An 18,683-nucleotide genomic window follows, 5' to 3' on the forward strand; every position below is an offset into this window, starting at 1 on the left:
GACCAACTAGACGAAACACTGGTGAAAGGAGGTTCCCACCCGATGACCCCAAAGACATGCTAGTTATCACTGCTCATTGGTTTGTATAGTTAAGCCTTGCCATATTAGCTTATCATAGGGCTTAGGTTTTTCACTGAGTGTTGATCCTTTTTGAGAGCACAAACTTCTTGTGTTTATTTGAACCTCAACAACTATTGGACAGTTTGCCATGAACTTTTGTGCTTTCATGATTCTCAGTGGACAAATCCTCATGATGATCCTCTGACTTTTACTGTTATGCCAGTAAGTATTTAGATTTTTGGCAAAACTAATGACATCCCGATGAATCTCAGCTATACTTTAGTATGCTAACATGCTTTGTCAAAATGGTATACATTATACCTGCAGTTAACATCAGCATCATGTTAGGCAAATTAACATGCTGATCTCAGCTCAAAGCACTGCTGTGCCCATGTGCAGCTTCACAAAGCTGCTAGCATGGCTGCAGACTCTTAGTTATGTTTAGTCACACTACACTGTTACTGGGAATCCACATTAAAAGCAAGATTTGAGCAATGTGAGGCTGCCCCCTTATGCTGCGTTTGCACTACGAGTGACACAGTAACAGGCTACGAGTCATTTTCAATGGAAGCTGGTGACATACAGCCATGAACTGACACCCGACACTTGTCGCTGCTGGCGTCACATGCTAGACAATGAAAGTTGTGTAGGCCTCAACTTTTTTCAGCACTCTCTTGTTGTTACACTTTTTGTTTCTAGCTCTGGTACTGTTATTTAGCTAAGTTACCTGACGCTACTCGTGATTTATATGCACTGCGTCTATGTTTGCGGTGCACACACTAAATGTAATGTTACAATGAGGCTGACATTGACCAAAGGCATAGATATCTTTCTGACCAAATACAAACTTTGGATTATGTCCTGTTAAGATTTGTTGTAGCAGATAACATTATCTTCTGTCCTCTGCATAAAAGTGGTGAATTTACAGCTCACAGCAACTTAACACCATATAATCTCTGGCTTGGTTTGATTTCTAGTACAAAAATGCTGCATATTCTTGGTTCATTATTAGCGTAATTAGCACGCATTCGCTAGGAGGGCTAACTTGGCTTGTTTATTACATCAGGTGAGACTCACTATCACCTTTAATATCCCGCCGAACCCAGTTCAAATTCTCAAACTCTATGTAAAAAAGGAACAAGTAGTCTAATATTAGCATCTAATATAGACTCAGTGACATGAATATGAGTTGGGTACAGCCCTATAGTGATGCTAAAGTGCCACTGAAGTGTTTGCTCAGTTCAATGGACACTGAATCCAACCTATTTTTGGCCGTCTCTGTCCTCAAAACCAGCTGTATTACTGAATCGGCACCTCTCAATGTACCTACAGTGAAACCAGAGAGCTCATAGTGACACTGGGAGCCTTGATCAGTCATTGCAGATAGGTTAATAAGTCGTCTCTAAGTGTGCCAGAAGAAAGCTCCATAGCATTACAGTGAGCTAGTTGTTCTTCGTGTGAAGTCATTACAGCTCGACACCAGCATCACCAAGTCAAATCCCTCTGCATTAGTTGTACTTGGTAAATTACACCAACTCTGATTCTGCTTTTGATGACAGTTTCAGTATTGTGATTTGGTCCCAGTATTTTTGTTCTCCAGCTGTGAAACCTTCAAAGCAGGCATGCAGGATGAATACGAGAGTAGCGATGATATATAATGGCTCTTTCAATGGTTGCCAGGGCAACACTATGCTGTAATGCACATAGAGATTGTTTTTATAGGAATAGCAAAGTAAGGGTGTGACAGACAGGAGGAAATCCATGTGAATACTAAGGGATGTTAAAACATGGGTGGAAAAGTACAGCAGGGGCATGTGTCTCCTTTACATCCCTCCGCTTTGTCTGTTTTAAATCACTCTGGTTTATAAGGGCAACAGTCAAGGAGAGCAACTACAAATCGTCTTGTAAAGGACCAAACTGCAATTCCTCTCGCTGGCAGCCTGAAGAAGCCATTGAGGAAACTCATTATAAATGAGATCCACTGTGAGGCATGAACACAGAGGAAATCGAAGCCTTTGCTACAACACAAATCTATCCATGTCACTTTAGACTGCGAGTGGGGGGCTTGCTCATTACAGTCCTTTCTCCCAGGCTCATGAGAACTGATGAGAGCAAGCCGGACAGCCGTATTCAAAGCCACACACCATTTACCAAGCGGCTCCTTTAGTTATATGATCTTTTATTGGTTTAGTCCTTATTGGGCAGTACAATAACTGACAATTTTTACGGCAGTCTATTGAGAATCATTTTATCTGCATAGGCCTAAAGACGGAGGGTGCTGTAGACAGAACTAGGGCCATCCATAATTGAAGCAGCTCTCAAGCTGCTGGACTGGATTCAAGAGGGCATCCCGCAATGGAAGAAGCCACCTGATATTCGGCTGCACCTGATTTCTCTCTCTGACACCTTCATTTATTCTCTCTTGTCTGCTCACTCACTTCATCCCTCACAGTCACACACGTCACACTTAGTTTAGGGTAAACGCTCCGTCCTCCATCCCCACACTCCCTCTGTCTCATTTATGTGCCTAAATTTGTCTTTGTGTTGCCGTCCCTCTCCCCCACTGCATCTGAGCTTCTCCTTTCTTCCACTTTATCTCCCTGCATGCATATGTCTTTCACAGACACAAGCTGTCCACTGTATGCTCTCAAACACAGCCGAACCTGAGAGTGTGAAAGAGACTGCAGGCAAAACAGAATAAGAGCTTATCTCGTTTGCTCAGCAGTGGATCTACAAGAATTGGTTTTACAGAGAATGGCTGCTATTCCAGAGTCTCACCATCAAACAAGCAAATAACCCGAGTCATATCATCATCACTCATCATGTCTGGCTTCCTCTGAGGCTACAGAGCCTCACTGACTAGTTACTTGTTATTCTTAAGAGCAGTTCAAACAACTTGCAAATTGCATTGGCAGCACACTCCAAGAATATGAAATGTTAGGGCTGTCACGTTCATGGATTGTTACAAATAATTAACAATTTGTCTTTTCCTGTTCATTTTATGACACACAGTGGTGCTGTTGTGTGTTCAGTTTCAATTGAATTTCCCCTCGGGGATTAATAAAGTATATAAAATTTTTAAAAAATTTTTTGCAACTACACCTAAATCCGTGTTGTTAATTTCAATGGATGCTCATTGAAATGATGCGATCGTTGTCAAAGGAGTGCCTTTAATCCTTCAGACAGTTTGCTCAAACAGTGTGTTTCACCTTTCACTCTGCTGCACACAGATTTATCTTAAATAGCTCTTTCTAAAACTGCTGCGTAGGCCGATATAATGCAACCAAAATGTGGTTCAGACAGTTAATTACTGTGAAAGGAGGCTTGATTATATTTTCAATAGTTAATATGCAACATGGAAACACAAGGCCAGTTTATTTCAAACATTTGAAACATCACTGCCCTCATATTTCCATGTGTCCTTTATGGGACATGTAGATGGAATACTTCCTACACTTTATCACCAATTTGTTCTGTTCCGCCATTTTTAAAATGTCTTTGTCGTGTCCTGTGGTTGTGTCTCAACATGGACTACGCTAAAGTGCCTCTGTTTGGTCCACAAGCTTTTAGAAAATATCCACAGATACAGACACACAGCTCCACCCTTGTCCATATACATATCTAACAGTGAGCATACACAAGCCTTCAACTGTTCCTGCTTCAGCTTTCAGACCCATGGTCAGGACACACGACCACACACTCAGAACACACATTGCACGAAGCTATGACACCACGTTTCCATCCAAACATTTGTATGTAAATTTTCTTATTACAGAAACTGGATGAAAACGACACCTCCAGCATAACTTTCCTCAGAGCTGTCAAGCACACAGCTGCAGTGCTGCACACTGCTACTCTCACTATAAATCTAGAGACCTGCTGTCGGCACCTCTCTGTCATCATCTTGCTCCGTACAGCAACAAACACAGACTTATTTTCCTGACATTGTATCCTTGCACTCAGGCAGACACTATTTACCCAGTGGATGAATACACACCTGACTCACCTAATGTTTATTGTCACATTTGTGAGATTGGCATTTTGATTGTGGAATCTGACGATTATGCAAAATGACTGCGGTCAAATCAAATAATTGGGGTTGGGTGATTATTTCATAATTGTGACAGGCTCACTTAAATACCATCATGTGTTTGTAACATAGATGTATAATAACTAGGTACTGGATCACAAGATGGTGTCCACTTATTCCAATGAGTAGCTTGCTTGGCGTATCTGCCATACATGAAGTTTACTTTTGCGTTTTGTGGAACACCTAATATGCACGGCAGTGGTTCTCACGCTGGCCCCGCCCACAAGTTCCTGCTTAGCTTATCGACTTTACCTTGTGATCACAGATTTGGTTTGGTTTGGATTGGATCAAAAAAATCACAATAGAAAGATTCATATTTGACCTTGTTTGCAGTTCGAGGTGTCCTGTCAACAGTTTTACAGACGTCTCTTTTCCAATGGTTGTCTATGGGGAAGGGGGATTTTAACGCTGTAATACTGCAAGTGGCCACTGGGAAAAATTGGTTGCAAGGCTGTGTAGGGATAATTTAGCTGGTGTCCACGGAGTTTTCACTTGGAGTTTCATCAATTTTGTACCACATGGCCGCCTAAGTCAAAGGGGAACTCCAGCAATCACACATCAAAGTGTGTTTACAAGTGTTTAGGAGCATAGCTGAATATGTGAAATATGTGTGAAGCCTTCACTGTCTCCAGAGGAAGCTGTGTGAAGTCCTCAAATAATGTCATCTTGGCGTAAGGCGTGAGCCTCCAGACTACATTAGCTGCTACTAGCATAGCCCACCTGAATTTCTGACCCAACTGTCTGCTATTTAATAACAATGTGGGGAATGTAGGCACCAGGTTTTGTCAAGGAAGAATACAAAAAAGATATCTCCGGTTCTGCTGTACCACAATGTTATAGTGTAATGATAAATTGATGTGCTGCTCCTTTAAAAAGGGGACATATGAAGCAGATCAATTCACTGATATTAATCACTGGAGTAAGATGCATTTTAACTCATTAGACAGGGGAGTCACTTTGCAAGCAAAAACTGCCTTGCAGGTTCCCTCATATGCACTGAAGACCTCAGGGCTTTGGCCTGTTAGTTAGACATTAAAAAACCAATCTGGAAAATTGTGGTAAGCATTTTTCATTATTAGGCAAAACTGCAGAGAAGATAACATTTTGGTCCCTAGTGTGAGGTATTCTGGTGGTTTAAATGAGAAGATGGCATATAACGGGAACACTGAGAGATAACAATCTCAAGGCGAGACTGAGTGATCACAATCTGAAGTTTCTACATTGATAGGAGACATTTTAAAGGCGTGGAGGGAAAAAAAAACTCTAATCTCAGTGAGCATCACTGATGCACAACCAACTTTAATCTATTTATAGCATGACATTTTCAGTCTCATTTGCTATTTGCAAGTGAAAGCTTTTACCATGTACTGAGCTTATGGATTTCTTGATACACCAAGGCCCCCGTGAGTTGGCTCTTAAGTAGGGAAAGTCAGACACTGTGATTATTCTATTTGAATCACTGAATGGAGACGCAGATAGAGCAACTGTTGCTGAGTAAATACGTGCCCCTTTGGTTTGAACACCTTATTTTTTACTTGGTGATTTTTGAAGGTTGCTTTTAGACAAGGAGGTTTCAATGTTAACTCTAACTCGGGTCATTCATGTGCAGTGCTGCATGCATTCGTTAACAAATAAAAGACCGGAGAATAAGAAGCGCTGACCGTTGAGTTAGTCGTAGCTACTTACTACAGTTTGTTGTTCAATGTAACATATGAAAAAACATGGTGTTTAAAAGTAGGGGGTTATACTTCTTGGCCAGCTTTTGCTTTATTATTTGCATTTGTTTTGAAGAGATCGTGCCATTTTGCAAATCCAATTTCTCACTACTTTACCGTCTAATTACATTGTGATGCATTAGCATTTAAATAGACCACGTTGCTATCTGTTACAAAGCCGTGCCAGAAGAAAACAAACCCAAATCCAAAATCTTGGCAACAGTTCAGCATTTATTGTAGGGCCTCATGATGGAGGGACTTTGTGAATGGCGAACTGAACGAAAAATTATTATGTTCTAGGTCCTCTCCTTTTGCTCTCATCTGCCGTTTGAACAAATGATTGCTCGTTGTGATGGTCCCTCGGTGATGTTGGATTTTTTTAATGACATCTTTGGCTCTAACCTGCTGTTTCTGGATGGAACAATGTGTCATAAAGAGAGCGACCTCTCCTCATTTGATATAATGGTTATTTTAATGCTGTTTTAACAGTTTTGTCATTTGAAAAGCCAGTGACTTTTCAATGACATGGTACAAGTGGAATCACTTGTATTACCCGAATTTTTGCTTTTATGTGATTTTTAATTTGGTGAAATTTATCTGTCATCATCTGTCTCACACAGTACACCCACAGAATGGGGTGCACACACCAGTCTGCATATCTTACGCACACATCATGCATAATGACCACTGCAGTATCCTCTTGTTCTCTCACACAGGCACAGGTTTTTTTTTCCCATTGAATGCGAATGGAATAACTAAAAAGCACAGCAAAGAGCAAAGCAAAATAGCAGTAGCACATCACCACCCATTTCAAATGTTATCACTCTATTAGATAGGTGTTAGTGGTCATTAGTGTTAGAGATATAGGTTAGAATGATGCCCTTATCATCTTATTAAAACAGCCATTGCTAAAGCTTTAGGTTTCTTTACATTTCAAGAACATTGTGGTTAATGTGGTTTTGATTAGTCACAAAAGTCACGTGGTTATGGTTAGGAAAACATCATGTTTTGGTTTAACCTCTCTAACTCCGCTCGGACGCCCACATCCGCGCCCCCTCCCTCCTCTGTTAAATGGTATCTCCCAGGCACACTACATCATCAAACCATGTGATGTTTGGTATTGCCGGATTCAGTAAGCTCTCGGCTTTTCAAAGATAACATCGTTTTTCTTTTATTTCTTATGGATTTCGCACCAGAGCAGCCTAAACACACAAAGTCCAAAATCGCGATGAGTGCTGTCAAGTCATGTCATGCTGTTTTTCGAAGGGAAAAGTTAAAAGATTACTCGCGATCTTGAGTGGAGCTGCGAGTGGAGACGTAGATCTTTTATAAAAAGGTAAGAGTCTCACTCCTACCACTATTTTTGGCTGAGATATAAGGCCTAGAAAGTGGGATCATAACTTTCACATTTCATATGGCTTTATTTGGTGATATTTTATGATGTTTCTGTGTCATAAACAACATCAGCTATCACAATCACACCTGATTTCAATAAAGTACAATGTTTGAAGCTGGCTGAGTGTTGTTTGATCACTGATAGTACTGTTTTGAAGCGGAGTGAGCGCTCTTGTCATTTGGAGCTCCGCCTGGATCTTTTCATGGAAAAAACACTGTAGAATGGTCATACATTTGAAACAAATGTTCATTGATAGTGTGCCTACAGCCCCACAGTGTCATTTACCTGCTCAGATGAAGCCAGAGACAGTTATTCATCCTGAAAAACATTTTTTATTTTATTTTAGGCAAAATCTTCAACTTTTTCATTTTTTATTTTATTTTAGGCAAAATCTTCAACTTTTTACTGACTTCAGAGACCCATTACTCTGCCTCTGTATCACCTAGAGTGTTTATGTATGTAGTCAAAGCGGTTCAGACACTACAGTCATTTTAATTTGGTTATGTCATTTTAGGCGTTTTCGCCACAAAATGGGGGTGGAGTGCAAGAGTTAAAGCAATGTTTGGTAGCATAAAAGCTACTGGAAACGCAACACGTCACCAAAAAAACACCCACATTTGGCGCCACTGGAAATGCAGCAACGACACATTAAAAAATAGCCATATTTGGGGGCAGAAACACTGATGGAAATGCAGTGAGGGGTTGCCAAAGAAGAAAAAAACACATTTGGCAGTACGAATGCTGCTGGAAACGCAGCCACGACCTCTTTAAAACAAAAGCGCCAATGGGAATGCAGTGATGGGTCGCTACAGAACACCCACATTTGGGGGCACAAATGCTGGAAATGCTGTGCTGTCTTTCGAATGAACAAATGGTGTTGTTGGTCTCAAACAGTGGTTGGCTGCTTGCCATCCCCTCCACCTTCCGACGACAAAATGAGCTTGTATACATATCACCGCATAACAAGAAACATGGCCGTTTAACAGTTGACAATGGTACTTTGAACATACTGTGTACAGTGTAGCAGGGCCCTTCTAAAGTAAATCCACAATGCTGATAAACACAACTAAAACCTTTTTAACAGAGTGATAGACTCACAGTCTTTCTCGGTGTTGACTGAGCTGAGAAGAGACGCTGTTCAGAAAATGTAGAGGTCAACAATAATTCAAATGACACAAAAGTTGCATTTGAGCAAAGCTGGCCTGTGCTGAGTTTAAGAGATTTCTGTTGTAGCAGGTGCAGTAAACAGCTCAGCATCTAAGTGTCAAGCACAGTGGTTTGGAGTAAACTCTGGCCACTATTCGGGGTCACCTCGGTAGCTCACTGGGTAGAGTGCTTACTACGAAGGCTGAGTCCTTATCACAACAGCAGCAAGTTTGAGTCCATCCTGGGACCTTTGCTGCATGTCATCGCCTCTCTGTCCTCTGCTTCTTTCTCTATCAAATAAAGCAAATGTGCCCAAAAAACTTTTGCAACTTAGATGACAGCTATTGCTCCTATAGAGGTCGTTGAGATATGTGCACTGGCTACAGGACCAGTGGTCCTGTGAAGGCACAAATCAGAAAGCATTAAAAATGTGCCAGAGATTGTGCTGACGAGCAGAATCTCCTTCACGGACTGTAAAGGACAGCGGACGATGCGTTTATGCAGACCCTGGGTCAAAGGATTAAAGAGAAGAAGATTGCCTCACAGAAACCCCAGTGGTCCACCAGCAATCAGCTTGCCGCAATGACATTTCCCCTGGAATTCCAATACAGGAGACAACAGAGATAGGGACTGAGAGCTGTGTGTGTGTGTGTGTGTGTGTGTGTGTGTGTGTGTGATGGATACGGAGAGGGACAGAAGTAGTTATACCTAAAATGAAACTATTTCGCAAATTGCTGCAATCTGCAATCCTTTATTTTTAATCTTCTTTTTCACTTTGCTCAATTATGTTTTCAAAGATGTACTATTACAATGTGACACCAGAGGTGCCTCTTCACAGTTTCACTCCCATTTTGACCACATGAGTGTTTCATAGTTAAATAATATATATGGTTACACATTAGTGTTGTCAAAAAGTATTGATTTTGCCATACATATTGATTCTGAATATTCTAAGCTGTTTCAACACTCATCTCCTGAGATGGACTGTTCATACTAAACATAAATTTGATAACACTTGCTTGTTTTAAATTATTTGTGCCAAAGATGGAATACAATTGGGGTCTTACAACAGGCAACTGACGCCAAACGTAATAGAACTGTACATATGCATTTACGTATACCACTTTTGCTGAGTAAAATCGTTCATTCGTTGACTACACAATAAGCAATCTGATAATGTTTTTACAGATTACATTACTGGCAACACACAGAGAGACACAGCATACCCAGCCAGAATAATAGGTTTGCTAACATGTTGATGGTGGTCAAGTTTAGTTGTCAACCTGTACTCCATCTCACTAACAATGCTGAGCATTTAACTGAGGTTACCTGACAAACATAGCCAGACTTTGTAAGATGAGTATAACTCCATGCATTCCTATGAAAGTTGCTCAGTCGTACTTGAAGCCAAAACAGCTCTATTTCAGTGGTATGAAATCATTCGGATCTTCTGCATCATGGGGCCCACAAAGAAAGCACATAGGAGACTTCCGGCGGCCGAGCTGCTAACTTGCAATTTAGCCCTCCACTAACTGGAAGAGAATAAAATTATTTATTCGTGCAGCTCTTCTAGACCTTCTGGATCAAATCCTGATAGTGAAACGAATCATTTTGCAGAGATTATGACGTTGATTTACAGACGTCTCTTTCACAACGTAATTCTACAGGGGAAAAGCCTTTCTGGGCCCAATGGCATCATGTGATGGACTCAGACCTTGTAATTCTACATTTGGCCACTTCATAAACTGGCTTGAAAGCCGGGTGCTGTTCCTGGGGGCTTGGCCTGACCTCTCAGATAGCTTTGTGGCCAATTTGATTGGTTGAGTGTTGGCAAAATTGTAGGTTTAGAAATGGCCTTGTCAGCCTTGAAATGCATTTGTGCACGCCACATCAGGGACAAATGATGAGCACTTCTAAATATGCAGCTCTCAGAATCAAATACAGCAGAGTCACTGTCCTTCAGAAATAAGAATGTGTGCATGCTGGTATCAAGATCGCAATCTTAACGATAATTTAAATCAAACTATGGAAATATAGTTAAAGGATGATCTATGGTATGATTAACTGTACAGTCATACTTGCTTATTATAAAAGGGAGACGATACGAGCAGTCTGCCCTGTGGAAACAGGTGTATGACCTTCCCTGGAGAATCTCTGAGTCAGGTGAGAGGAAAACACTGAGGTAATTAGAGGCTCAGCATACAGAATGGTAATGAGGCCTTTTCTCCTTGTTGCAGGGTCTGACTGTCAGAAGTCCTCCAGCTCTTTTTATCCAAGTCTCCTGTGGGCCAGCCAGTGGAGGGAGGGCATTTGGCCATCATTGATTTCCCCTCTCCAATGCACCGGTTTTGAAGATCAATGCAACATGAAGGTATTTGTGTCCTCATTAATGCTGTTTGCTCAGCGAATCGATGCAGATTGAACCCCCAGCTTGGCTTGGCTGACATTAGGCTGGCCTAGAGAGGAATAAGACCTCTTATAGTTATGTTTTAAGTACTCAAATCCTTTACCTCGCTAATAGCACAGTATACAGAGAGTCCACCACGAGTGAATGTCCTCTATTCAAAACTTAAGTTCACTAAAAGTTAAAAGACGGAAAACACACTCAAGGATCAAAGGTAAAAGTACATTACTCAACCTGAGCTTTACTCCCCTTAGGCTGCTCTTTGGTAACGTGTCCTATGGCCTTCAAAGATTTTTGTTTGGTTAATTAGTTCAACAAATATTCCCAGAAGGTTTCTACATAACGTCATCTTGTGGTAATGCAATACTGTTCCCTAATGAGAGTCCTCGCTTATGGTTCCTGCAAGCTCTTTTTTACAGAAAGAACCGAACATCTCGACAATGTTTCTAAAAGGTTCTTGTAACTAAAACAGTGCCAGAAAATGTCTGCAACCAAAACAAATTTTTTGGAACTGATATCTGGAATGGGGATGTAATGAGAACAATACGTCTGTACCGAGTCAATGCCAAATTCTGAAAAATGCGATGGTATTTGTTTTTCTTCAGTACGGTAGTTACCAGGGAAGGAATTCTTCCAGATGTGACGGGCAGCATATACAGCAACGAGTGTTCTCGTCTGCTGTTAAGGAATAAGGAGAATGCCTACCAGCACAGAACAACACCAACATGCAGAAGTCTGTGACAAGTTCTGCTGCAACAACAGCTCCACCTCGACTTGTCAAAAAGAATAACTTTTTTTTTCTGAGACCAGTAAATTTTCCTAATTCTTTGCAATGAGCAGGCTGCTTATTTACACTATGCTACAAAAGCAAGCTGTGGGACCAGGCACTGAGGGTCTATTCTGTGCTGAACGCTGCACGTTCGGTGCTTTTTTTCTGGTCGCCAAGTTGAAAAATGTTCAACTTTGGATAACGCGCTGCTATCATCGCTGTGAGGAGGGGTGGGACAAAAAGCCTGCCAAAAAACCCAACCGTTACATCTTACATGTACAAGTGCTAAACAATGACAACTATGGAGGAGAAATAGGTTCACATACTGTAGGCTATCCCTTAATATATGTTTACTCGCCCACAAAATCTCATGCACAATTTAAAATAAATTAAATGTAAAAAAAAAATCACAAAGGAGTGTGTGTTCAAGTCCATTAGATTTATTATTTTGTTTTTGTTTTTTATCATGGTATCAAATTGGGTTTTGAAAATCGTGGAACATCACGAGCATTGGTATTTACCCATAGACTGTAAAAATAATGGCCATAACTACTGTGACATCACCCACTGGTTTGTGAACTATTGTTTTTAGGCCTCAAGTTCAGCATTTGGCCATCGCCATCTTGGTTTTTTGGAGCCAGAAATGACTATATTTGGACGAAAGGCTGGTGCTGTGGAGGGGCAAGGGGTGGATCTGACTGAGAAGCCAAGGACACTATCAGCAGACAACCTTTCACTCAAAGCGGCCCACCCTGAATTATGTGTAAATTTAAGCCTTGATAAAGTGTAAACAGGTGAGTTATATATAAATTCAATACCCGTACAGTCTTACTATATAATGATGTAAACTCTGTCTGTGGGTGTGTCTGTCTGTGTCTCTGTTCAACATTTTTCTCCTCACTGACTTGGTCAATCCATGTGAAATTTGGCACAGTGGTAGAGGGTCATGGGAGGATGCGAATGAAGCAATATTACATCAATTGGCCAAAGGGGGGCGCTATAGCATCCGAAGGAACAAATTTGCCTCAAGGAACCATAACTTCCGGTTATATAGATTTTCCACCATTTTGAGTTTTTTGAAAAACACTTCAAATCAATCTCTTCCGAGGAAGTTTGACCGATCTGCATGAAACTGGGTGAACATAATCTAGGGACCAATATCTAAGTTCCCTCTTGGCAAAAGTTGGAAAACTTACTAAAACTGAGCTTCTATAAGGCAATGAATATTGCGGAGGGCGTGGCTCATCACATAAAGGTGTATAACATCTCAAGGGTTTCACCCATCACCACGCAACTTTGTAGGCATATGACCACACATAATCTGAGGGGACCCCTCCATTATTGACCCCATCAAACAAAATGGGGGCGCTAGAGAGCTCATTTCTTATCTAGGCCTAACCGCCATATGGATTTTTACTAAACTTGGTAGATATGTAGAACAGGACGCCTCAAGGTGACTGGAGAAATTTAACTCTAATTGGCAACTGGGTGGCGCTATAGCAACAGAAAAATGCTTAAAAATGGCTAAAATGCGACTGATCGCGTGGCTCCCCCTGTGGACCAATGTTTCTTTGTTTTTTTCCTAAATTTTGGTATGACTAAGTCATGGTATGGTATGCTGTACATAATCACGGACCCTGTCAGTGTGTCATTCTGTCAGTCAGTCATTCTGTCTGTCCCACATTTTTCTACTCACTGACGTGATCAATCTATGTGAAACTGCACATAGGCATTGAGGATTGGCATAGGTAAAAGGTGACAAAGCTACCAATGGGTATGGACTAGCTGTAATGAACAGGGAAATTAGCGATAGAGACCAAAACTGTTTTTGGCACCAGGCTGTAAACCTGGTAATATCTGCTGTAAAGTTGACTCGCTTCTGGAGCCAGCCTCAAGCGACGGTTCAAAGAACTGCAGTTTTCGGCACTTCCGTATTGGCTTCAGTTCTCAGCCCCAGAGGCTGCCGCCTGGTATCGACTATTGAATTTCTGGTATTGTGGCATGCCTTATGTACAGCGTAACAGCACCTTCAACTGTCAAAAAAATAGAATGGACTAAAATTGACAACATTTCCCTCTGAAATGTAGCAGAGTGTAAAACTATATAGATGTACAAGACAGAACTTGGTACTTGAATAAATGTTCTTGGTTCATACCCTGGTGTGAATTTTGTGGCACACATAAAATAAGTAATGTTGCAACTCCTATCACAGGGGCAGGATCTCATTTTTAGCACTGGAAAACACAGGAAAATTGTAGTATTTATGATACTGACTGACCTTATGGTCCTTGTCAAAGTTCAGGAAAGATAATGTTTTTTAAAAAGGCTATGGGCTGCATATTGACTCCAACCACTCCACTCAAAAAATAAGCTGACTTCTCCACTCTGCCCAGTCTCTTGAGCCTTTTTCAGCTGCTTCATCTCACTCTTTCAACCTTTGACCTCATATATCTATGTCTCTGAGGATACTATCATTTGTCACTGCTCTGTAAACTACCCTTGACCTAATCTACATCACCTCTCTCCCTCTGGGTTTTCTCATACCTGCCTGAGAATGAATTACACCACCGCACACACACAAGTGGTCAATCTTTAAAAGCCACATCATCATCGCTAATCTGGAGCTCCTATCTTACATCAAATGTCAAATCAAATCCCTCTGATAGCATCTTGTTTCATTACAAAAGAATACATCTGCTCTTAAGCAGAGAGAAATTTTAACCCTTTTTTTTTTTACATCAGGAGCTTTATGTTTCTCCTGCAGCACTGATGAGTCACCAGGTGCAAACTGTGCTTCTTCACTCTAGATGCTCAGGGGGACGTCCTCCTTAACTCAAAGACGCCAACACTAACTTAGATCTGAAGTGGGCTTCAGAGGACTTTGTGAAGTGGTTTATTCAGCAAGTATTGTTCAACATTTTTGCAAAATAAAAAATAAAATAAAATTTGGCAAGGCTCCAGACTAACTTCTCCACTGGTAGCACTGCTGCTACTAACTTGCTCAGGTATCTGCACCAACATATTATTTAATCGCACCACTTTTGGTACAGCATGTTACTAATCAATGACCTCGCCTGCTGATGAATGGTTTTCTTTATTTGTATGCCTGCAGGTTTTGTTTGTTAGTATTAATGTGCAACTCAAAGTTTCAAGCTTTAACTGTCTCGACACAGTTGCCTGTCACATTGCCTACAATACACACACAGCATAGCAATCCCCTCATAGCGCAGACACAGATTCTGGGTTAGCCATTGTGGCTGAAAGTGGTACTTTTTTATTTTTCACTAAACATCTCGTTGTCTCCCTCTACACCAGCCTCCTCTCCTCCCTCCTAATTTTATATTTGAAATAATCAGCTACAGACTGCTTTATGTTTTGGAATGCTACCATGTAAAATTTAACTCACGCACTCACAAAAAATGATCGCCTATGTGACCATTTTTGTTGCAGTCTGGAGCACTGTTTGGGATGTTATGTGAGAGGGTTAATCGAGTTTTTACTGTTGTTTTAATATCATTTGCTGTTAAACAAGTTTTCAGGCTATTGGTTGTGATTTATTAATACCAAAAGTATAATTTCTTGTTTGAGGCGATGTTTCAGCTAACTTTACAGCTCTGCAGCAATAATTGAGTGCACTCAACCCAATAAAAAACTGTAAAAACTTAACAAAATGCTGCACCCCATGGGCTCAGCCTAAGTGCAGTAGATTGATTTTTATTGGATTAAAAATAACTCACACACAACAGCATTAACAATCACTGAGGATAAACATTATAAAGCCTAAAGGCAACATACAACAAACACCAGACAAGCACACGTGGATGATCCTTTCATCAGTCTTAAAAAACTATTAATCCTTATTTGAGTCGGCGTGAAACTTCACCTTAAGCGTTATGCAAGGAGACTTAATCGTCTGAATACATATGTCATTGTTAGAGGTCAGCACATGAACTCTCCCTGAACCAGCACATTTGATGTGACTGGTTTAAACTTTCACTCTGCAGCTCGCCTTGTAACTCATCAAAACAATACCAGCTGTCAAGCCAAGTCACGATCTGCATGCAGTATTCATAAGCAGCATGTACACGCAGCAACACAATCTGAAGTATGGAAAAGCTGCACAGATACAGTCAGTCAGAGACAACTGTCAAGTCTGTGAGCACTAACAGGATGTCAGAATTATAACAAACATCTGTGACATCTGTGTACACTGTACTGTACAACAACTATGCTATTTTTTTAAGAGATGATGAGAACAGAAACAGAGGAACCACACGCCTCACTATCTTCACATTACTCTTTAGGGAAGTGCGCTACATCCTTCCCAGGGTGCCCTATCCAGCGCAGGCTAATGAACATCTCTCCCAGCCACCCAGCGCTTGCATCAATTCAAAACTGGACTTCACAGCAAAGGAAACCTTCACAGCTGCTCTCCCCCCCCTCAGGGTTCTAAATGGGTGCACTCAGTGATTTGCTGCTGCAAAATGCTCCAGATAGAGCCGACTCAGAACTAAAAATTACCCACTGTGTACCTAGAGTGTGAGACATTGTAAAAGTCACCTTTCGCACATTTATCCCACATCTTATCTTGCACTAACACTGCAGGTGGCTCAGGCTTGTGCAGCACACAACAAAAATCAAACTCTGTAGCACAAATGTTGTGTTTCAACCTTTCTTATCAGTCGAACACTGGCGAAGAGATCAAAACATGATGATTACTTTTGGAGAGGGGGCAACAGAGCTTCAGTGCACTTTACAGCAATACTACTGCAGCAGCCTCGTGTCATGTGCTGTACACACCACCTGAGCCCACATGAGACGGCGCGTGGCACTCACCATCCTTACGGTGGTAGGTAATCTCCACCTTGCGCTCCTCCGAGCCCAGCAGCGCCTGGGCCACCTGGGCCACCGAGTGCCGGGTGGTGAACTGGCCGTGCAGGAAGTCACAAGTGCATGGCTTCTGCATGACGTCCGGCCGGGAGAAGCCCGTCATCTCGCAGAAGCCGTCATTACAGTAGATGATAGCGCAGTTCTGTACCCGGGCATTGGCTATGATGAATTTCTTATCTGTAGAGGAGAGATTGAAAAAAGGAGGAAGAATGGTAATTTGTTCATAGGCAGAAAAATCACATAACCAATTTACTGAGGACATTAAACATGTGGATATAAATTAAAACATTAAAACCATAAATATATTAACATAATGTGACAGAATATATTTCACAAAAATATAAAAACAGGTAAGTGGGTGTAATCTGTTTACATGGGATTATCCTCCATTATATTCCTTAATATATGAATAAATAAACATAAAGCAGGCTGGATTGCTTTATACTTGTTTATGCTCATCTTGTAATCATTACAGCTTGATTATTTATTATTTTAAGTGGAAAAATGCACACATTTTCAGCTGTACAACCAGATTTATGGCACACTTGATGATTGTTTGCCCATTTGCTTTATTCAATAGGCCTCCAGCATGCATCACAGCACAAATAATCTACCAAAACTAAACACAACTGGAGGATTTAATAAAGGCAATGCAGGTATTTTGAGGATATGATCTGAAAGTTATTAAATCCCTTAATCCTTGTTTTTCATATGCAGCTTTTTTAACTACAATTTCCAGAGTAGAGGAGGCACTCCAGCACTACAGAGCTGCTACACAAGATCAGGCAGCAGGATGATTAACTTAAAATTACTTTCCATTGACCTCTGACATATCAAAATCATTCAAGTCATCAATGTCCTAACGACTATATAATTGTTGTCAGGATGCAGCAGGACAGACACAAAGGCAGGCAGCACAACACAGCGCACCCACACAGCACTGGACACCAGGGAGAGGTACTCACTTTGTCCTTCGAATTTCCGAATAATTACTCCCAGAAATGTGTTTTGTGGCGCAACATGACCCCTCCGGACAGGCATGGTGCCCCTCCACAAAATAATGATGATAAAAAATCTTTGGCTGTCCAAGTAAGCCGGTCCCCCAAAACGCCTTCCGTCAAGTTCTCACGGATGACAAGCGAAGCCAGAGGGGGCTCCCCGTTTTCTTTGTCACCAGTCAGTCATCCTCGTAAGAAAATCTCCCCCTCTCTCTTTTCTCTGCCGACCCCCCGTGCTTCCCTTATTTCAACTCCGACGCGTCCCCGGTTGAGCGCATCGCAGAGGCTTCCCTGCGCTCCTCGCCGATGTGAAGCTGAAAAGAAGGGAGTCGGCAAACCGCAGTTTCACCAACATTTCACCGACGCTCCTCGAAAGCACTGTGCGCGTTTGTGCCGGCGCGTGAGCGAGTGTGCGCGTGGGGGTCTATTGTTGTGAAGGGAGGACTGATGGTCTGTGAAGCCAATGGCTGAGAGGAGAGGCTGACAGAGAGGAGAGGCGCAACACTAACACTGCGAAGGGGAAAAACCCACATGGATGCGTAGACAAAGCAGACGGAGAGGTAGTAGAGGCAGGGCTGGCTGGTAACGGATTACAGTAACGTGTCACGGCGACGTTACTTTACTACTCCCTGTTTTGTTTCAAAGCATAGGGACTGTTCGTTATTTATGAGAGTGGAGGGGTGGTGCATAACGGGGGTGGCATATCAAATATTTTTTTAAGCACTGGGGAGGGAGTAACGTTTTTTATTTTGGTCTAGAGGAGGGACATACAACTTTAAATGTCTGTATTTGTATTTATTTTTACCACCTTTTTTTAAAAAAGAAAACATGCGTGGGTATGGAAGGCATGCTTTCTTTACAAATCACCAAAATTACACCATTTCCCATAGCCAGAAACTGTAAAAACAGAAATTACTGTTGGATTTTCAAATTTCCTACGGTCCTTGAACACCTTAGGTGGGACAAACATGTCTAATTTAAAGAAATTGCCAAAAATAAAACTGTTTACACTAACCAGCTTGCATGACAAGAGTGACAAACTAAGGCTTTTTTTTTTAACTCCATGATTTCATCCCCAACTTTTAATTTTCAAACATTAAAGGGTAGGTTTTAAAAATCTAACAGCTCAAGGAAAAGTATTTATAGCATTGGGGAGGGCCCAAAAAACAAACAAACAAAACAAAAAATGGATTCACACCCCAGCCACCCCCCTCA

The 18,683-nt window shown here is 41.4% G+C and overlaps 1 protein-coding gene across 6 annotated transcripts in view; it reads right to left on the reverse strand.

Moving 5' to 3' along the window:
• kcnh7 (potassium channel, voltage gated eag related subfamily H, member 7) overlaps positions 1-17,971 on the reverse strand; it is a 92,267-nt gene extending 74,296 nt beyond the window's left edge. For all 6 annotated transcript variants that reach the window (XR_007571113.1, XR_007571112.1, XM_050063103.1 and 3 more), the window contains exons 1-2: positions 17,436-17,971; positions 16,417-16,647 (exon numbers count right to left, since the gene is read on the reverse strand). Coding sequence is in view for 4 of the 6 variants with exons in the window: in XM_050063103.1 (XP_049919060.1) it covers positions 16,417-16,647; positions 17,436-17,511 (307 nt within the window). In the remaining 2 variants the exon portion in view is untranslated. The remainder of the gene's footprint in view (positions 1-16,416; positions 16,648-17,435) is intronic.
• Between the last annotated feature and the right edge of the window lie 712 nt (positions 17,972-18,683).

The sequence above is a fragment of the Epinephelus moara genome, chromosome 15, assembly GCF_006386435.1.
Source record: "Epinephelus moara isolate mb chromosome 15, YSFRI_EMoa_1.0, whole genome shotgun sequence".
Taxonomy (NCBI): Eukaryota; Metazoa; Chordata; class Actinopteri; order Perciformes; family Serranidae; genus Epinephelus; species Epinephelus moara.